At 37.2% G+C, this 23,275-nt stretch overlaps 2 protein-coding genes across 3 annotated transcripts in view; both read left to right on the top strand.

Moving 5' to 3' along the window:
• Window positions 1-15,183, top strand: part of LOC106092410 (eukaryotic translation initiation factor 4E transporter) — a 48,435-nt gene extending 33,252 nt beyond the window's left edge. Inside the window, exons 1-2 of one of the 2 annotated variants that reach the window (XM_059360968.1) lie at window positions 10,101-10,195; window positions 10,864-15,183. In XM_059360968.1, coding sequence (XP_059216951.1) covers window positions 10,919-15,004 — 4,086 coding nt within the window. In that variant the 5' untranslated portion in view covers window positions 10,101-10,195; window positions 10,864-10,918 and the 3' untranslated portion in view covers window positions 15,005-15,183. Of the gene's footprint in view, window positions 1-10,100; window positions 10,196-10,863 lie in introns of those variants that run through there. The other variant, XM_059360967.1, reaches the window with a different exon arrangement.
• Window positions 1-23,275, top strand: part of LOC106092412 (aspartate aminotransferase, cytoplasmic) — a 78,444-nt gene that overhangs the window by 31,764 nt on the left and 23,405 nt on the right. The window lies entirely within an intron of this gene.

Genomic DNA, 23,275 nt, shown 5'->3' with positions numbered 1-23,275 from the left:
GCTTTCGTTCTGCTGTAGAATTTTTCCACTTTCCTTGCTCACTTCATCCAGGAGCTCTTCTACAAGGTCTATTATTAGCTATGAGGCGGCTTCAAGTCGTTTGTACTTATTTCGTTGACCCTTACATACTGTTTGTTATTTTATTTATTTCTTAATATTAATACATAAGCCTCCTCGAACAAAAAAACTTATTACAACGATATATACTCCTAAATAAACATTAACAAGTAAAAGCGTGCTAAGTTCGGCCGGGCCGAATCTTATATACCCTCCACCATGGATAGCATTTGTCGAGTTCTTTTCCCGGCATCTCTTCTTAGGCAAAAGAATATAAGAAAAGATTTGCTCTGCTATTAGATCGATATCAAGATAGGGTCCGGTTTGGACCACAATTAAATTATATGTTGGAGACCTGTGAAAATTGTCGGCCAATTCGAATAAGAATTGCGCCCTTTCAAGAAGTAAAATAGAGAGATCGATTTATATGGGAGCTGTATCGGGCTATAGACCGATTCAGACCATAATAAACACGTATGTTGTCATGAGAGAATCCTTCGTACAAAATTTCAGGCAAATCGGATAATAATTGCGACCTCTAGAGGCTCAAGGAGTCAAGATCCCAGATCGGTTTATATGGCAGCTATATCAGGTTATGAACCGATTTGAACCTTATATGACACAATTGTTGAAAGTAAGAATAAAATACGTCGTGCAAAATATCAGCCAAATCGGATAAGAATTGCGCATTCTAGAGGCTCAAAAAGTCAAGACCCAAGATCGGTTTATATGACAGCTATATCAGGTTATGAACCGATTTGAACAATACTTGGCACATTTGTTTGATATCATAACAAAATACTACGTGCAAAATTTCATTCAAATCGGATAAGAATTGCGCACTATAGAGGCTCAAAAAGTCAAGACCCAAGATCGGTTTATATGACAGCTATATCAGGTTATGGACCGATTTGAGCCATACTTGGCGCATATATTGAATATCATAACAAAACACGTTTTGCTAAATTTCATTCCAATCGTATAAGAATTGCGCAATCTAGAGGCTCAAGAAGTCAAGATCCCAGATTGGTTTATATGGCAGCTATATCAAAACATGGACCGATATGGCCCATTTACAATACCAACCGACCTACACTAATAAGAAGTATTTGTGCAACATTTCAAGCGGCTAGCTTTACTCCTTCGGAAGTTAGCGTGCTTTCGACAGACAGACGGACGGACATGGCTAGATCGACATAAAATATCGCGACGATCAAGAATATATATACTTTATGGGGTCTCAGACGAATATTTCGAGTAGTTACAAACAGAATGGCGAAATTAGTATACCCCCCACCCATCCTATGGTGGAGGGTATAAAAAGTTAAATACTTCACAGTTACAAAAAGATGTAAGATCCTTAGCCCCTAATTCATTTTTATTGGCTCCCCAGCCATAACAAGATTATGCGACAATTTAAACTGTTGGATTTTTGCACAAGTCCCGTGTTAGCAATACAAAAAGATTCAAGCAACAACACTAAGTTTGATCGGTAGAATAGAAGTTAAAAGTTTTAAGCGAAAACCATTATTCGTGTGTGAAAAGATTCTTAACTCGGCGGGCAATAAATTCCAACACCTGGTCACACGAATAAAGAATGATCTTTCGAAAACAAACCTAAATATAAGGGGCAAGTTTATCCGAGTACTCCTAATCGAGCGAAAAAAATTGAAGTATCTACGCAGTGTTACCGGTGTTCCACTTTTTATAACTTAGATCAATAAAACGGTCAAAAGAAGTTCCCAAAAAGGCTTTGACATACCCTGAAATGTGGCCACGATCACATACATTATATACAAACCTTGCTACTGCATTCATCACCCGTTTCAGTTTTAGAAGATTATAGTGAAACGTTCCTGACATTATCTTCAAGCCATATAAAAGTTGAGGTATTAACAGAGCGTGAACAAGTCTGATTTTCACCCACGAAGAGAATAAAAACCTGCCGAATGCAATCGACGCAAAATACCATAAATACGAGAATGGAGAGAGTCAATATGACAACCGAGATTAAGGTCTTTATCAATCACTATCCCCAAACATTTAATTCTATCAACAAAATTTACTCTAGAATTCCCCACAACAATATCAAATCCAGGCTGCGTCTGGGATCCAACCTGTAATGCCTTAGTTTTTGAAGGGTTGGTAGAAAGCGAGTTAAGACTAGACCATAACAAGATTCGTCCTATAGAAGCAATAATATTCGTCTCCAAAATATTGCTATTGCTAAAAAGAAGATATATATCGTCTGCAAAAAGAAAGGTTTCACACAAACTAGGTCCAAGGAATTTGGAAAAATCGTTAATGTAGAGCATACATAGAAGAGGTCCTAAAACCAATCACTGCGGCACACCAGAAGAGAGGGGAATAATGCTAGATCGAGCTCCATTAAAATCAACAAATTGTGATCTACCGCACATATAAGACATAACAAGCCTGCAAGCACATCTAGAAAAGTGAAAGTTATCCCTTAATTTCTCAACCATAGCCCCAAAGCAAATAGAATTAAATGCCTAAGTCAAGTCAAGAGATAAAAGGACACAATCTTTCCCATTATTCTAACCATTCCTCCATTGACTCATTAAGATGAAGCAGCATTGATGTCGTGCTATGACCTGATCGAAACGCATATTGGAAATCAACAAATTAATGCACAGCACCCAACATTATCTGGTCTTTAATAAGAATATTAACTCTAGAAACTATTGGAAGAATTGAAATAGGTCTTGGAAGAAGACTTAGGAATTGGTACTACATGCGAAATTTTCCATACATCAGGAAAAACAGAAGAAGTCAAAATATAATTAAATAAATGCAACATCAAATCGTAGGTATAGGGAAATTAAAGTTTAAGAAACTGGACTTTTCCTAAAGCTACCGCAACATCATCAATATTTACAAAACGAAAGGAAACTTAATGTCAAATATCGGGAAATGATTCAAAATCAATATAAATAGGTCGGTTAGCTCGAACGCCGAAACCAAAAAAAAATTGTTAACCGTATAACCGCAACCTGAACCCTTAAGAACACGCCAAAAGCCCTGGGAATCTAAACTACCAAATCGTTCAGAATAATATCTATTTCTTTCCTTCCGCATAACAGTTTTGTCCTTATTCCGATATTTACAAAAAGTCCTCCAATTCTCAGGAGTACGATGCTCTTGATATGCACTATAGGATAAATCTCTAAGATTCTGAGCCGGACAAAATCTTCTTTATGAATCGTTTTTCTTACAACAGGCACGAACGCAAAAAGATAATCAAAAAGCAAGGTGATACGAGCCCCCAAGTATTTCGACATCAGAAGTGCTAAAGAAAGCTGCATAATCAAAGGCAGATTAGCCGAACTCAGAATAGATTTTCAAGCGTCTCAATCTTCTGCGCTCCGCCTCCAATCCTGACATCTATTTTTCAGATGTCTTTTTCTACACCTTGCCTTTCCATGTGAGTTTTGGTCTTCCCCGTTTGAAAATTTTCGTCAAGTATATTTTAAAAATTTCTAATTTGGGCATTCTTTAAACATTCCAGCAACATGAGCTGGCCAATGTCATACATCCCAACTACGTCATACAGCTTGTGGTTCATACGACGCCGATATTATTCTTGCACGCAGATTTGTCATTTATTTTAAGAAAAACCCCTCTTAAACATTCTACGTATTACCTAGGGTCTACATTGGCGCAGGCTTTTCATCTGGGTGAGGCGGTTTCTCCGATCTGGGTGATATTATAAACGTATCTCTACGAGGTCTCCTTAAATACGTAGCAGTTTCTAGCAAGGGATGCGATGAGATCCTATACGCGGTCAATATTAGCGTAGCCACTAGTTGGCACATTAAACGTTTTAGGCTTTCTTTATGCACGTCAAATACGAATAGAGTGCGCTCTAATCAGCATGTATTCACATATGTAATGCACTTTTTTTTTTGATAGACATGCGTTTACATGTCGAAAGGAAAACATATGAGAATGCATATTGTCTAATACCAGCCTTAAGGTGCTATCACACTATTTGAGCTTGTCTTATGACATCACTTTTGCAATTCATATTGTACCTATGTCAAAATTGTCAATTTACATTCGATTCATCATTTTTGCTATCACACTTGTATGTTATTTTCGTATGACAAAACCAAAAAAAGGTGAGCCAAAGCTGATTTATTTTACACGTACAAATTGCTTAAGTTGTGAGAAAATTGTTTAAATCATCAAGTTGTGAGAATAATTAAATTTTGGGTTACTTTCATTCGACTGACAACGAAAACAGCTGATTTCTTTATGTTTTTGTCAGATGTATTAGATCATGCTCTAATCGAAATAATATGATGTGCTTCTTTGAAAAGCAATTTTTCATATACAATATTTGTTTCATTCGCATCACACGAGGTGTAGAACTTTTAGAGTTGAGAATACATTACGTGTAATACCAGCCTTGGATGGACGTGGAGCGGTAGTTTTCTGCGGATACACATACAAATGAGCCTTCAAAAAAGGCTCGATTCTCTTTAATCTCTTCATCTGCTTATCTCATCTCTAAGTCTTATCTGGTTAATTTCGTCGTTTTTTTACTTCCGTTTTTTTACTTCCACTTTCTTTTCTCTCGCTAGGGTACGGGTAGAATGGATCCAATTGGCATCCGAAGAAACCTTCACCTTAGGCAATCCATTCAATACAAAGTAAAAATTGTATAATAATGTCTGTGGGCCTTGGACAATTGTCTATTTTTATTTGGACTTAGTATCCCTGAAATTACCAAACCTCCTTATGAGTGAGAGATTCCTCCATTCAGTGATTTCAGGCCACCACAGTAGCCTAGAGGGTTGTGTGCCTGAAAAGTTTCCTGTATACACCCATAATATTGTACTTTTTCCATTGTCGACCGTTTCTAATTCCTCATCACCACAAACCCTGCAGAATTCCCACTTAGCTGTGACCAGCGGAAACCGGCACGGGATGGTTGTGAGCACCACACAGGCTGCAACCTTGAGGTCTGATCTGTGTGGTGTTCATCACTGTCACGAGAAACTTAGCTGCGAGCTACCGGGCGCGTCCATAGGTTGTGTATAGTGAACAACACCAGCGTTATGTCAAACGCTGGTGTTGTTGTAGCATAGCAATGACCAGCCAGGAATCCTGACTCAGGACTCGTTATCCGAGGTCGCGATCCTCCTTGGTCGCGTCCCTGAATAAAAATGAGGAGGTATTTGGAACGAATTAAATGGCGGTCGACAGATACGTCATGAAGTGTTGAAGCGACTTTAAACATGTCTAGCGAACAGCTGGAAGCATCTATAGTTCTTGTAGAGACATTCGAAACGTTAATCGAAGTCTTCGTATCTCTTATCAGCTCTCAAACACCTCTCGTGTTCAATTTTTATTTTTCCTGGATCAACTGTTAAATGTTTGTTCATTTTTGTAATCTAGAGTCTTGCAGAAATCAAAAAGTGTATAGGCCCCATGAGCATTATGATAATCGATACAAACTGGCAAAAAATAAAGACCAAAACAGAAGGAAGTGTTAAATTTTTTGGGTCGTTGCGTTGAAAAAATGCAACTCTGCAAACAAATGTCAAAAAATCAACGTAAAAAAGTTACGTATACAACACAGAAATACGCTCAATTTCAGTCGTGGGATTCTATTGCAGAGTTGAATTTTTTTCAAATCAGTGCTCGAAAACAATTCTCAACGCTCTAATTCTGTTTTTGCCCTAAGAGAAAACGTAAAACCACGCTTGCACTGACAGTTAAACCCTGTTTTAATAACTTCATTGCCTGTTTTCCCTTTATAAAATCAGCTGATAAGATCCTTAAATCCGGTTTTAATGAGTAGTATAAATAGGATTTAAGCCTAGAAACATACAGGCCAGGTCCGGTTTTCGATTTCGCAAAACGCAAAAAACTGTTTTAAAAAGTCATCTGATTTCTTTCCACAGCATTCCCATATTTCTGGGTTCGAAACACATGAGTGCTCCAATTAGCAACATGTGTATGTACTAGAGCTGGCAAAATATCGATGGCACTCCCAATACTATCGATATATTATTTTTTGTCTGAATAGCGATTGATATATTTTCCTATCGATATTATCAGCAAAATTCAATTTTATGCAAAATTAAACAAAAATAGGCGAAACGAAACTGAATGTATCCTTTAAGCTACATTGCGCATAAAGGGGCGCAATTTTCATTCGGATAGGCTAAAACTTTGTACAATTATTTCTCTCATGATTTCAAACTTTTTTTTACTTCTCATTTTTGTTTGGAATATAGGTGATGGGAAATCAAAGATAGTATCCATATTTATTATTAGAAATATCGAATGCTCCTATTGTCGATAGTTTGCTAGCTTTAGTATGTACACAGAAAAACTAAAAATCGATTTCGATCACATAATCAGTTGATCCAATTATTTTTTTAATTGAAATTGCTGCAATCACGGAAATGCTGATATCATCACCGTTTTTGCAAGTAATTGAAAAAATCAATTAAAAACTGCATATTCAATTAAAAAATTAAAAATGATTGAACATTTTCGCAATTTTCAATTTATTTTTTAATGATCCAATAAAAAAAGGATTAACATTTTTCGAAAATTTTCAATTAATTTTTTAATTGATCCAATTAAAAAATGATTGAAAATTTTCGAAATTTTAAATTAATTTTTTAATTGATCTAATCAGAATTCATCATGAAGGATGTCAAATCTGCCAATTGAAAATGTCATCGAATAGGGGAAAACGTAAACAAAGAATGAATGTAAAAGAATACTGCCAAAAATTAAAAAAAAATATATCGCTGATCGCTTGGCTTAACTCAATTCAGTGAATCACGTGATCAAATTAAATTAATTAATGAAATTTTTTAAAACTTGTTTCGGTTCGTAGAATCGGCTATCATGTACTTAATTTCCCATGAACATTTCATAAAGTAACTTCTCTCATATCAATGAGTGCAGTCCGATTAAAGTTTAAGTTTAATCATAAGGGACCTCCTTTTTTATGCTGAGTCCGAATGGCGTGTGGCATAGCGATACAACTTGGTAGAAGAGGTTAAACATGGCAGGATACCTTACAACTGTATCTAGCATTAGTAAGGGGATAACCAACCCAAGCGTTCGGCGTCACAGGCGGACATGCTAACATTTGCACCATGGCTACCTCTGCTACCATGTTATAAATTTACCGAAATGTGGGACGTATGTATGGACCTTTGAAATCTCCTTCCAGTTATATCGTAGGGGACGATACGTAATATGCTGCTTAAGTAAAATCAATTGGAGGCTACATTGCAGATATTATAAAAGAACACAAATTTATAAATCCAAAATTTTTCGATTAAAATTTTTATTTTAATTTAAAAAAATTTAATCACAATTGTGATTTAAAAATTCAATAAAAAAATTAATTAAATCAATAAGATATAATCTTGTTGTGCTTGGTGTTAAATAAATGAAAAATTATTTTTTTATTGAAAATTACAAACTTCAATCACGATTTATGACTGCTAATTTCAATTTCAATTCTTATCCGATTGGAATGAAATTTTGCACGACGTGTTTTGTTATGATATCCAACAACTGTGCCAAGTATAGTTCAAATCGGTCCATAACCTGATATAGCTGCCATATAAACCGATCTTGGGTCTTGACTTCTTGAGCCTCTAGAGTGCGCAATTCTTATCCGATCAGAATGAAATTTTGCACGACGTGTTTTGTTATGGTATCCAACAACTGTGCCAAGTATGGTTTAAATTGGCCCATAACCTGATATAGCTGCCATATAAACCGATCTTGGGTCTTGACTTCTTGAGCCTCTACAGTGCGCAATTCTTATCCGATTGGAATGGAATTTCGCACGACGTGTTTTGTTATGATACCCAACAACTATACCAAGTATGGTTTAAATCGGTCCATAACCTGATATAGCTGCCATATAAACCGATCTTGGGTCTTGACTTCTTGAGCCTCTAGAGGGCACAATTCTTATCCGATTTGAATGAATTTTTGCACGAAGTATTTCGTTATGATATCTAACAACTGTGCCAAGTATTTTTGAAATCGGTTCATAACCTGATATAGCTGTCATATAAACAGATCTAGGGATTTGACTTCTTGAGCTTCTAGAGGGCGCAATTCCTATCCGATTTGGCTGAAATTTTGCATGACGTATTTTATTTTAACTTTCAACAACTGTGTCAAATAAGGTTCAAATCTGATATAGCTGCCATATAAACCGATCTGGGATCTCTACTTCTTGACCCCTAGAGGTCGCAATTATTATCCGATATGCCTGAAATTTTGTACGACGGATCCTCTCATGACCATCAACAAACGTGTTTATTATGGTCTGAATCGGTCTATAGCCCGATATAGATCCCATATAAATCGTTCTCTCTATTTTACTTCGTGAGCCCCAATGGGCGCAATTTTTATACGAATTGGCTGAAATTTTACACAGGTCTCCAACATATAATTTAATTGTGGTCCGAACCGGACCATATCTTGATATCGTTTTAATAGCAGAGAAACTCTTTTCTTATATCCTTTTTTGCCTAAGAAGAGATGCCATGAAAAGAACTCGACAAATGCGATCCATGGTGGAGGGTATATAAGATTCGGCCCGGCCGAACTTAGCACGCTTTTACTTGTTTAAAATAATATGCTAAAAGCGATGATAAAAAAAAAAAAAATATTAAAATTTTACCATTAGTAATAAAGGAGGAATGCCCTTCTGAATGAAATCAGCAAGTTTTTTGCTTTAAAATCTATTATCTAAAAAAAGTATAATCGGCGACAAACATCGCGAAAAAGTTGAACATTTTCTCGATTTTTTTCTGTGTAGATGTCATGATATAGTTATTAAGTAGTGTACCGTAAACAGCTGAGTACAATTTTTTCTCCCGAAGTGCATTATCTGTCAACGAGTTTCTGTTTGTATGTGTTCTAATTAAGAACCATAACACACAAAAACAATGAAAAATGGCGTCAACCATGTCGAAACAATTAAAGGTGGTCTCATTTATACAACAACCACAAATCATATGGTGCAATTCGCCATCTTACCAACAAGCTGATCGACGTTTTGCCAACACAGGTAAAGAAATTTGTGTGCTTGTTTGTATATGTACGTGTGCATACATGAGCAGAGAATATGCGAGAAAGAAGATAACAACGAAGAGTCAAACCTGGCCGGCTGTTAACAGCTGCTCCCGTGAGACCACATTATTAAATCCGACTTGGGCGCGAACTAGTAACATACTCAAAATCAGAGTTGCACTAATCACTGATTTTGACAGATAGTGCATTCAATATTTTGTTGTTGGGCAACTGCCACTACCTGTAAATTAATATATCTTGGTAGATGCCTAGAGGAAAATGGTATAACTAGCCATCTTTTTTTCGTCTGTTAAATCTTCTATTACATGATCAGACATGTCATATGAGCTGTTACTATCTGTATTCATAAGACTTGTCTTATGTACGTCATATACGAATAGACCGCGCTCTAATCGGCATGTATTCTCATAATCTATTGTGCCTTTTTTGTATAGACATGTGTCTATATCTATTCGATTTAATTGAAAAAGTTGCATATTTATTGTCCTATTAAAGTTGGTGCAACTTTCAGAGTTGCTATTCTTGAAATTACACATGACATGTCTGAACGTGTGATGGCAGCTTAAGCTGGACGAAATTCCAACAATACTATGAAATGTCTTACAAAATCTCCTAAATATTTGGAATCGTTTTATAAATGTCGCCATACGTTTTTTTTTCTTTGTTTTCTCCCATTCATGCCTTGATATTCTCTTTTGCTGTGTAAGGTGAACACCCCTTTTGTGTTTTTATTTCTCCAACAAATGTTTTCCATCTTTTCCTTTTGGCCAACTGTGTGTTTATTTTTGTAATAGATTAAAGAGAGTTTGCTTGCTGTCAACATTTTCTACCATATGGCAAGGCCGCGCACATTGAGATGTGTCAGCTGTGTGTGTGCGTTTTTTATGAATTAAAGTAAAAAAAAGTACCTACGAATTGAATTCAACAAAAGTTATTAAATTTTACGCCAATATTCTAATCAAAATCAACGCTATTTAATTTTCTTTATCATTGTTGTTGTGGTAGTTTCATTCGTAGTAACAATGTGAGTAAATCAAAACAATTTTTTTCGATAATAAGTTAAAGTTGAAGGCATCCAGCAGCAGCCTCCGTTTGTTGTGTCAAATTTGCCATGAAGTGTTGTTGTTGTTGCCCTTCTTTATTACGACAATCCAAGCACGGACGGCCACAAAAGCAATCAAAACCTTTCATTTCTTTTTCCAATGGTGATGAGTTGTAAAAATAAAGTTGAAACAACAATAAATTATGAGAAATAAGCAAAAATAACAAACAAAAATATGAAAATACATATGCTCTTAAATTTGCCAAAGTGGAACATTTGTTTTATCTCCAGATGTCAAGTGCAAAACAGAATGCAGCTGGGGTTTTTCTTTACTTTTTTCACCACATCTTGCAATATTTGATGGTTGTTGTTGCCAAAGTTTCTTTGTTCAGAAAAATTATGTTTTTTAAGTCTACCAAAAGGTGAACACTCAAATCGTCCACTTGTTTTCCAAAGGCCACAATGCCAATGTATTCAAAATTCTTTACTTACCAGATCTTCCATACGCATTTCCGCAGTTCCGCTTTTAACGGACTTGGCAATTTGATACAGACAACAAACACAAGTTCTTATGAATCACCTAGAAAGTGATTGTGAATGATTGAATGAAATTGTGAGCGTGTTTTGGTTTATGTTTTGCATATTTTCAGTATTTGTACCACAACTAAAGGATTTTAATTCCAATACCTAGAGCCGACCGCATCGATGATGTCTACTGAACACGAGGTGGTGACAACAGCAGAACAACAACAAACTTTTAATGATCAACAACAACAACAGTCTGAAATCAATGATGTTGCTGCCTCTAGCGTCAGCGTTTCCGAGCGCGGTGTCTCATCGTCTTCCGAAGATAGTGCGGCATGTGCACCATCGGCGCCATCACCATCAGCGGCAAATGGAACTGCTGCGACCGCTGATTTGAAACGTTACTCCCGACATGCTTTAATATCTCTGCGAAAGGAAGAACAATCTTTACAGCATCCTGAGTGTTCACTAAAGGCAGATTTACAAATTTTAACCATTTGGACGTGTCGACTACGCAGCGAATTACAGTATTTAGGCTTGTGGAAGGCCCCCAACAAGGGCAACCAATATAACAATTGTACTGGCTGTCCCTGTTGTTGTTCCAACGATGGCGCCTGCGATGGAATTGGTGATGACTCGGCTTATGAACTGGGTAACGATGGTCTTGGTGGTGGCGGCGGTTATATTGGCGGTTTACATCAGCCATCACACATGGTGGGACCTTCTTCATTGCTGGCCAACAAACGACCTGTACGTCCCCGTTTTATGAATCCTCAGCGTGGCATTAACACCTCCAATTCGGCGATTGGTGGGGGTGGTGGTCTCAGTGGTTATATCGATCATCGCAGTATATCCTCGTCTCACTTAATGCCGGCCTTTGTTAAACGCCGTTCGGGCAATAATCTTCCCGGTAAGCCTGCAGAAGGCGGGCCACCAAATCTGCGAAGCGTCAGTGCAAGTAGTGGCAGTGGTGGCTACGCCGGCCCCAACGACAACGACAGCAGTGATGGTAACGATGAGCATAAAACAGTAAACGATTCTTCCGCCCTGCATGGCATAGGTGGTAATCTCAAGCGTAAGGAGCTGCTGAAGCCCATGAATATATTCAAATCGTCTCCCAATAATCGACCCAACAAAGATGATCCGTATGGTGAGTCGCAACCTGGCTGGATACCGCCCATGTCCAAGTTGAATTCCGAATATTCCCCCTCGGGCAATAAATCACTTGCGGGTGGCAACAAACGACCGGTGTATGAACGCCGCATCGGAAGTGGGCGTCTCATGCCGCGGGAGGATAGCTGGGGCGAAATGAGAGCTGGTGGTGAAGGTGGAAAACGAGGGGAAAAGGATAAATTGATAACATCACAAAGTAAATACAACGACAATGGTGGCGTGGGTGGTGGTGTGGACAAGATGAACCTTCGCAATGCTACTGCGAGTCGTTTTGGCGATTCACGCAATACGGAACGACCCCATTTCGAGCGTCATGTTCTGGTTGAAGGCTCGGAAAGTGATATTAATAACCGTGACAAATATGACAGCAGCGTTGCGGCTGGGCAGCGAACCATGTCGTTTCGAAGTCGGGGATTTTTGGGCAATAGTCGAGACCATAGGGACTTTAAAGACTTTCGTGAGACAAGGGATTTGCGTGCTGGTGTGCCTCGTGAACGCAGAGAGTCCAGGGAGTACAACAGATATAGCAAAGACGAACCGGAATGGCTGAGCGAGGGTCCAACCTCTCAACACGATACAATTGAATTGCGTGGTTTTGAGGAAATGGATATGGCGGAGACTGCTGCAGCAGCAAATGGTGATAAAGACTCGCAAATCGGAAACGAAAGAAAAGATTCGGAAAGTTCCTTGTTCAATAGTAGCAGTAATTTGAATTTGAATATATCAACCAAAGAGAAACCCAATGGCTCACACGAAACCCTCAACTCCGATGGTAATGTTAAATACGACATTAGAGACTCGGACATTGAGGGGCAAGACACTAACTCCATTGGTAGTAGCAAGGAATCGGCCAAGGAGGCGCCTTCCCTAGATACCACTATGGAGAAGCAGGCCGAACAAGTGGTGGCTGCCTCTGTGGCGGTGGCAGCCGCTGAGGATGCTGCAGCTGTGGCTGCTGCCTCGGTGTCAGTGACGCCTAACGATGCTGTAAATATAACTGAACAATTCCTTGAGCGTTTTCTCAATATTGACACTCTGGGGAGTTCATTAATGGGTGGCCATCAACAATCATTGCCATATAATGTATCTGGTGGTTCATCGCGTTTTAGTCGCTGGTTCAGTAACAACGCTGAGAACAATAACAATAATGATGTGCAAAATGATCTGTCCTCCCCCCTAGGGGAGGAGAAAAGGCCACCACCCACTCCTCTATCCAATACGGACTTAAACGAGAATCAAAATGACGTGAATTCTTTGATGGCATTCTTCAAGAGCAGTAATGTACACACACCAGATTTACCTAAAGGGTTCCCCACCGCTCCCACTCTAAGCGTTGGAGAGCTTGAGGCTAGAATGCGTAAAATGGATCCCAATGGCGAGCCTGGCGCTGATGTTGCAGCCTTTATGCTACAAGCTTGTAATGATGGACAAATGCGTAGCTCTGAAAATACTTCACATGCAAACGAAATGTCCGGTCAAGATATGGGGGCATTCCGTAAACTTTTGGATCAGTTGGGCAAACCCAAATTAGACATGTCAATGAATCTTATATTACCTCCTGGAGGCGAGCAGCATATGCAGATACCAACACCGATTGGTATGTTACCGCCCGGTATGATTCCACATGGTTTGCCGCATCCAACACCGCCACCAATCAATATGTTAGATCATGAAGATATGCTGAAGCTGATGCATCAGCAGCACATGATAAGACGCCATCAAACAATGCTGAAGATGATACCGCCACAGCATCATCGAATGCCGCCACAGCAGCCATCGCCACAGTATCCAGTGCCAGGAGCTCCCGGCAATAAAAATTTACCGATGGGTGGCTCCCATCATCCACATCTTATGTCTCCCATTATGGGCAATCATCTGCAGGATCAGCCACAACAACAACAGCAGCAGCAACAGCAACAACAACAACCTAATGCTAATGATATAATGCATGTAATTCAACAACAACAACAACAGCAGCAGCAACAACAACCCAGACCTGTACATTCTCCAACACCTTTGGCATTTACGCCCACTTCCGTTTTACGCAAAATGACAGCAGAGAAAGAAAACAACACTCAACAAGCGCAGATGCCCATGATATCGCCACAACAGCAGCAGCAGCAGCAACAACAACATCAGCAGCAGCAGCAACAACAATTATCGGGTCCTCCAATTCAGACGCCACCTCCATTGCAACAACACATGATAAAACTCTCTCAGCAACAACAACAGCAGCAACAACAACATCAGCTTCAACAACATATTAACCCGCCTAGAATGATACTCGGAGCAGGGAATCTACAACACTTGCAACAGCAACAACAACAGCCCCAACAAATGCCACCAAATCCCGAAGGAAGTCCTCAAATGTTGCCACCACATTTAAGAAATCAACCACTGGCTGGTATAAAATGGCCACCTGGTTTTATAGGTGGACCAGCGCAACACCCATCAATGGTGAATTCCATGAATAAGCCGATGGGGCGTCCCATTCTTAAGGGACCGGTGTCACAAGTTATGCCACATCCCCAAAATTCACTCAAGCAAATGCCCAATCATGTGCTGAACGACACTCAAAATGCTCAGAATCAACAAACTGTGGGACAAATGCAACAATTTGCCCAACAACAGCAGCAACCACCACAGATGATGGGTGGCCATCCCTTCCCTGCGCACTTTTTGCAAAATCAATCACCACAAAATCAGAATCACCAACACCATTTGTTCCAGCAGCAGCAGCAGCAACAACAACAACAACAACGCTCAATGGAACTGCAACGCCAACAGATGTTCCAACAACATCCCTTCTTGGATATGGCAGTTGCAGCTGCTGCTGCTGGAGCACCACCTCCACCACTGTCCCATCATCAACAGCCATCGGCCAATAATGAAAATAATTCTGCCACGAATTTAAATTACCAAGCGGACGGCCGCTTATCACCTACCAGCAATGTGTTGGCTCAATGGTTTTCACCTGAGGTTCTAGCCAAGGCTTCTGCAGGAAAGCTGCCATTATTAAACATGAACCAGGCCTTGAGCTTGGAAGCATTGGAGAAGAGCATACAACATTCCTCAACGCCTGTACACAATTAAACAAACCAACAAACACGTTAAACAACATGAAAACAACAATGAATGAAACACAAAGAAACAGATAACGATGAACGATGAAAGAAAGAAAGAAAGAAAGAAAGAAAGATGAAAACAAATGCTTATAACATTAAATTATAATAAAATTGAAAACAACAACAACAAACACACACATATTAAAATTATTGTAATTAGTTGGATACTGATGAAGATGAAAAAGAAGAATGAAAACAAACAACAAACAAAAAGAACTCGATTCAATGCCCATTTTTCTTTTTTTTTTTTTTGTAAATTTTGAATTCGACAGTTTTTTCACAAGTTTTTTGTGCCAAAATATGGTAAAAATAAAAGAAAACCAGAAAGAAATACACAAAACCAATTAATGACGTCTTAATACCTCCGCCAAGCATGATTCATGCCCCTTCAATGCACCCTGCAGCGAGTGGGGCAAAAAGGTCACTACTCACTCAGCTTCAATATGAAAACCAACACGTGCATACAATAAGGGTGATTAGAGATTGGTTTATCAAACACAGGATTCCGAAGGAAAAAAATTGAAAATTTCCCTTCATTGAGATTGTTTTTTTTTTCAAATTTTTTCTTGTGGAAAAAATTTCATTGCAGTTTTGTCTTTAATTAAAATTTTATTCAAATTTTGTTTCTGGGAAAAATTTCCTTTGCCTTTCGAAACATTTTTCCTTGAAAGTTTGTTTTTAGAGAACAAATATTTGGTTAAAAAACCACTTTGTGGGATTTTTGATTTTAGAGATTTTTTTCTATTTAAAACTTTCATTGAAATTAAGAAAAAGTTCATTGAAATTAAGAAAAATTTCATTGAAATTAAGAAAAAGTTCATTGAAATAAAGAAAAACTTCATTAAAATTAGGAAAATTTCATTAAAATTCCAATTCATTCAATTTGATAAAGTTTCGTCGAAGTTAACCCATTAAGACCTGGCCCTCAATTTTTTTTTAAGTTTCTTAGCGAAGAAAAATGGCATAACTAAACATAAATTGTTCACCTCCTTATGCTGGCGCCATGATGCTGGCCTATGACGCTGAACGCCTGGGTTCGAATCCTGGCAGGAACATCAGTAGTTATCCCCTCCTAATGCTGGCGACATTTGTGAGGTACTTTGCCACCTAAAAACTTCTCCCTAAAGAGGTGTCGCACTGCCGCACGCTGTTCGGACTCGCCTATAAAAAGGAAGTCCCTTAAACTTGAATCGGACAGCACTCATTGATATGTGAGAAGTTTGCCCCTATCCTTAATGGAATGTTCATGGGCCAATTTGCATTTGCATTGCTGTCAAAAATGGCAGGCATATCGCCATAAATTTATTTTTTTTTATAAGGAAACCGTCAAATGCAAGAAGACGTTAACACGATTTCCAGAAATCTTACTCTTGAGAATTTAACTTTTGAGACATTTTTTTGTTTAATTTTTTCGGCTATAAAAAATTTCCGGCTTTTGACGGGCCAAATTTCTCCTAAAACTATAAGGTCATGTTTTAGGGGAAAATTGGAAACTAATATGTTTTATTCATCTACTTTACGTCAATCCCAATTTCATTAGATTTCCTCTTTCTATTCATTTGCTGTTAATGGGTTAAAGAAAGTTTCATTAAAAATTAGAGAAAGTTTTATGATGATATTTTTTTTGAAATTTGACCTTGAGAGAAAGAACTTTTTTCTTATGGAAAATATCTATTAAAATTTTATCTCTAAGAAAATTTCATTAAAATGTTGTTTAGAGAAATTTTCATCAAAATGTTATCTATAGAGAAAATTTCCTTAAAAGTTAGTCAAATTTCATTAAAATTTTGTCATCTTTTATTGGTCTGTGGTAAAAATTTCATTGAAAATTTTTCTAGGAAAAAATTTATTGAAGTACGAACAAATTTCTTTGAAATAAGACAAATATTCATTAAATCAAGAATAAGATTTCATTGAAATTAGAAAAAACTTAAATGAGAATAAAGAACATTTTTTGCATTTAATAAAAATTTCATTGAAACCAGAGAAAATATAATTAAAATTGAGTAAAATTTAACTGAAATTTGAGTAAGTTTCATTAAAGTTTTGTCTTGGTAAAAGTCTCATTGAAATTTAGTCTTTAAGAAAAATTTCATTGAAATTTGAAAACAATTTCTTTGAATTAAGACAAAATTTCATTGAATTAAGACAAAACTTAATTAAAATTAGAAAAAAAACTGAATTGAAATTAGAGAAAATTGTCTTGGGAAAATTTCATTGAAAGTTTGTCTTTAGGAAAAATTTCATCGAAGTTAGAAATAATTTCTTTAAAATAAGACAACATTTCATTGAATTAAGACAAAATTTTAATAAAATTAAAAAATCTTTATTGAAATTACAGAAAATTTCATTGAATTTAGAAAAGATTTCGTTGACTTTCGATAAAATTTCATTGATTTTATGAAAATTTCATTGAAATTAGAGAAAGTGGCATTATACTTTCGTCTTTGGGCAAATATTTTATTGAAATTTTGACTTAAGGAAAAATTCATTGAAATGTTGACTTTCGATAACTGTCAAAATTGAATTTAGATAAAGTGCCATAAAAGTTTTGACTTGGGGAAAATTTCATTGAAAATGGTCTTTAAGAAAAATTTCATTGGAGTTAGATACAATCTCTTTGAAATAAGACAACATTTCATTGAATTAAGAAAAATTTCATTGAAGTTAGAAACAATGTTTTTGAAATAAGACAACTTTTCATTGAATTAAGACAACATTTCATTGAAATTAGAGAAAATTTCATTGAATTTGGAAAAGATTTTCATTGATTTTCGATAAAATTTCATTGAGTTTTTTGAAAAAATGTCATTACACTTTCGTCTTTGGGCAAATATTTCATTGAAATTTTGACTTCAGGAAAAAATTCATTGAAATTTTCGGCAAAAGTCAATATTGAATTTAGAGAAAATGTCATTAAAGTCTTGTCTTGGGGAAAATTTCATTGAAAATTTGTCATTAAGAAAAATTTCATTGAAGTTAGAAACAATTTCTTTGAAATAAGACAACATTTCATTGAATTAAGACAAAATTTCATTAAAATAAAAAAACTTCATTCAAATTGGAAAAAAATTCATTGAATTTGAAAAAGATTTCATTGATTTTCTATAAAATTTCATTGATTTTCGATAAAATTTCTTTGAATTTATAGAAACTTTCATTGAAATTTTGTCTTTGGGCAAATATTTCATCGAAATTTTGACTTAAGGAAAAATTCATTAAAACTTTCGGCAACAGTCAAAATTGAATTTAGGGAAAGTGTCATTAAAGTTTTGCCTAGGGAAAATTTCATTGAAAATTTGTCTTTAAGAAAAATTTCATTCAAGTAAGAAAAAAATTTCTTTGAAAAAAGAAAACATTTCATTAAGACAAAAAATCATTAAAATTAAAAAACTTCAGGAAATTGTAGAAAATTTCATTGAATTTGGAAAAGATTTCATTGATTTTCGATAACATTTTATTGAAAATAGAGAAAATTTCATCGAAATTAAAAAAAGTGGCATTACACTTTTGTCTTTGGGCAAAAATTATATTGAAATTTCAAAGAATTTACAACCAATTTCTTTGAAACAAAATTTTATTGAAATAAGAAAAGTATGTCATTGAAACAAGAATAAACCTCATTGATATTTGAAGAAATTTCATTAAATTTAGAAAAAATTTCATAGAATTTAGAGAAAATTTCATTGAAATTAGGGAAAATTTCATCCTCTAGTGTCATTGAAAAAAGAAAACTTTAAATTTTCTTGGCATTTTGATAATTTTTAACAATTTTAATATACTTGGTATTGTTGTAGTGGTTTTTGCCTGCCATTACAAGTAAATCGATGATTTTCCGCTCTCCACGCTGATGCTGATCCAGCAAATTTCAACTTGTTTTCTACTCTGCACCTCCTTATGACCGTTGACAATTTAATGAGGATTTTTAAATAGCCTACTTCACCATACTCATCACCTACTCTACTCGACTCTTCCATCCATCCATTATCCCCATACATAGTTTGCCAGTTGCTTATTGTTTTTTTTTATTAGTATTTTCTCATTCATTACTTTGTCATAAGTATTTAAATTAATTTCTTTTTGTTTCTATACCTACTGTTTAGAATTGTATATCCCCCATATCTTTTAATAGGAGTACATTTTCTTATAATGTGATTATACATTTCATAAAAAAAGAAAATGACTTACTCCATCATTATATATTAGAAATTGTATAAAGCTTGCTCATTATTCTAAATACTTATATATATATACATACATTTTATAGAATTTATTCAGTTTTCTTTAGTTTTTCGTTATTCAAGATTGATTTTTTAAATAAAATATGAAAAAAAATGACTGATAACTGTTGATAACCTTCCATATGTGTAGTTGAATGGCTCAATGTGTAAATCAAATCAAATCATAGGATTCGGGGGTATACCAATGTAATTATTCCGTTTGTAACTAACAACCCTAAGTATCGATCTACGATCCTTTAAGGTATACACATATTCAACCCTACTCTGTTGTTCTAACAGTGTTTTGTACACTGAGGCGTCAGCCCTTGCCGATGAAAGACTCCATCGGTCCAATCCGGTACGCACAACCGGCTGGCATGGAATTGTAACCTTATTCTGTTTGGCGAGGGCGTAGTTGAATTTCGAAATTTTTAAAAAATGGTATAAAAACACACGTCTGTGTTTTTGTTCATTTGTCTGTCTGTCCATCCAACTGTATGTTCATCCAACTGTATGTTCATCCAACTGTATGTTCATCCAACTGTATGTTCATCCAACTTTCTTTCCTTCCAACTGTATGTCCATCCAAATTTTTTATACATCCAACTTTCTGTCCAACCACCTAATTGTCCATCCAACTGTCTGTACATACACCTGTCTGTACATCCGCCTGTCTGTACTTTCACCTGTCTGTACATCCACCTGTCTGTACATCCACCTGTCTGTACATCCACCTGTCTGTACATCCACCTGTCTGTCCATCCAACTTTACATCCACCTGTCTGTCCATCCACCTGTTTGTACATCCACCTTTCTGTACATCCACCTGTCCACCTCTTTGTCCATCCAAATTTTTTATACATCCAACTTTCTGTCCAACCACCTGACTGTCCATCCAACTGTCTGTACATACACCTGTCTGTACATCCACCTGTCTGTACTTCCACCTGTCTGTACATCCACCTATCTGTACATCCACCTGTCTGTACATCCACCTGTCTGTACATCCACCTGTCTGTACATCCACCTGTCTGTACATCCACCTGTCTGTACATCCACCTGTCTGTACATCCATCTGTCTGTACATCCACCTGTCTGTACATCCACCTGTCTGTCCATCCAACTTTACATCCACCTTTCTGTACATCCACCTTTCTGTACATCCACCTGTCTGAACATCCACCTGTCTGCACATCCACCTGTCTGCACATCCACCTGTCTGTCCATCCAGCTGTCTGCCCATCCAGTTGTCTGTCCATCCTGCTGTCTGTCCATTCACCTGTCTGTCCATCCACTTGTCTGTCCATCTACCTGTCTGTCCATCCACCTGTCTGTCCATCCCCCAGTTTGTACATCCACCTGTCTGTCCATCCACTTGTCTGTACATCTACCTGTCTGTCCATCCACTTGTCTGTCCATCCACCTGCCTGTCTATCCACCTGTCTGTCTTTCCAACTCTGTGTTCATCTAGCTATCTGTCCATCCAACTGTCTGTCCATCCGTCTGCCTGTCTGTCCGTTTATCTGTTCGTCCACCCATATGTCTGTCCATCCATCCCTTCGTCTTTTCATTCATCGACCATCCGCAGCTCTGTCCATTCGTCCATCTGCCTGTTTGTCGGTCCGTCCATTCGCATATCCGTCCTCAATTATTCTGTCGAAATCATTATGAACGAATTAAGCTATTCGCTTGAGATTTTCATATTCTTTCACATTCCATCCATCCACCTGTCTGTCTATCCAACTCTGCATTCATCTGTCTTCCATCCAACTGCCTGTCTCTCCGTTTATCTGTTCGTCCACCCGAATGTCTGTCCATCCATCCCTTCGTCTTTTCATTCATCCGTCCATCTGCCTGTCTGTCGGTCCGTCCATTGCCTATCTGTCCTCCATTATTCTGTCGAAATCATTATGAAGGAATTTAGCTATTCGCTTGAGATTTTGCACAAATACTTCACATTGATGTGGGACATTAGGCATTGCGGAAATGTGTCACATTGATCTCGCCACTAAAACCCACCAAATATAGCAAACGCAAATTTGACCATGAACATACACTTGTAATCAACAACATCTACATCCAATAAGACCCGGATAGATCCTTAAGAAGATATACAGTCGCATGATATGTCTACATATACCTTTTCATAACAAACAGTTGCGTAAAATGGTAGTAACGTAGTTAGAATGAAAATTTACCCTAAAAATATTTACTAATTATAATACTGGAAACCATGCTAAACAATTTTAGCAACAATAAACATTTTGTAGAAAAACTTTTTCGTACAAAAATTTCGTTTTGAAGGACGTGTTATGTCCACTGTAGGTCCCCTATATACATGTACAGTTCAGCCTTGATTATCCGCGCTGTTAACCGGCATGCTGTGCTCTTCCATGTCTGTTAACCGGCATGGAAGATTTCATTTTGAAGAACGTGTTGGACAATTGGTGATTTCTAAGAATTAGACGAAGGACCCAGAAACTCTACATTAGCTCAAGCAGCAGAGCCATACAGTGTTCTATTGGAATTTTTGAAAACAATAATAGTCCAGAAATTTCAGAGCCATATTGTAGCCCAGGTACATATAAAATAATGAAATTTTAAAAAGCCTCTATTAACCGTGTTTTCGATTTTCTGTGCTATGCTCGGTCCCGAGCAAACCGGATAATCATAATCGAGGTTCAACTGTATTTATGGTGTTGTTGTCGTAGCAGTGTGTTGTACACTGAGGCGGCAGCTCTTGCCGATGAAGAAATTCATCCGGTACTTACAACCAACCGGCCGCCATGGGATTGTACTTATATCTATCCTCCTATTATTTGGCCTTTTGAGCTTTAAGAAACTTCGGCCTAAGTAAGTGTTTTTTTGTACTTGTGTTTTGTAGTATTTGCCATGCTATATACATTTTTGTTTGTTTTGCAGTTGTGTTTTTGGTTTAATAATGATTTTATTTACCTCATTACCATAATGCGTCACAGTATTGTTTTGATTTGCCATCATGTGACGTTGGGCACATGCGTTATTTCCATTATCAGTTATTGTTATTGATCCGTCTCGCAGTTAAAGCTTTATATGTATCATATAAGGTCGTTTCCTTAATGAAGTGTGATGGCGATACAGGGGACAGAGTGTAATTTTTTTTAAGATTTTACCGGGGCTGCTATATAAATGTCTTGCCTAATAATGAAAATGCAAATTTTTATCATCAACAAGTAAAGCGTGCTAAGTTCGGCCGGGCCGAATCTTGGGAACCCACCACAATGAATTCTGGGAACCCTATCTGGAGTCATAACAGAACACTATTTGCAAAATTTTAGCCAAGTCGGAAAAAATTGCGGCTTCCAGGGCACAAGAAGTCAAATCGGGAGATTGGTTTACATGGGAGCTATGTCAGGTTCTAGACAGATTTGGACCGTACTTGCCACAGTTGTTCAAAGTCATAACTGCACACTATGTGCAAAATTTCAGGACAAATCGGACAAAAATCCAAGGGCTCAAGAAGTGAAATCGGTGGATCGGTTTATATGGGAGCTATATCAGGTAATCGACCGATTTACATCGTACTTGGCACAGCTATTGAAAGTCATAACAGAACACTGTGTGCAATATTTCAGTCACATCGGACAAAAATTGCGGCTTCCAGGGGCTCAAGAAGTCAATCGTGGGATCGGTTTATATGGGAGTATATCAGGAACTTCACCGATTTAGACCGCACTTGCCACAGTTGTTGAAAGTCATAACGGCACACTATGTACAAAATTTCAGCCAAATCGGACAAAAATTGCGGTTTCCAGGGGCTCAGGAAATCAAATTGGGAGATCGGTTTATATGGGATCTATATCCAAATCTGAACCGATATGGCCCATTTGCATTCCCCAACGACCTACATCAATTTATAAGTATATGTGTAAACTTTCAAGTGGCTAGCTTTACGCGTTCGACCTGTATCGTGATTTCGACAGACGGACGGGACAGATATGGCTAAGTCAACTCAGAACATCGAGGACGATCAAGAATAT

Source organism: Stomoxys calcitrans, chromosome 1 (genome assembly GCF_963082655.1).
Source record: "Stomoxys calcitrans chromosome 1, idStoCalc2.1, whole genome shotgun sequence".
Lineage (NCBI taxonomy): Eukaryota > Metazoa > Arthropoda > Insecta > Diptera > Muscidae > Stomoxys > Stomoxys calcitrans.
Note: the sequence above shows the minus strand (reverse complement) of the source record. Positions and strands in the feature narration are given on the sequence as shown.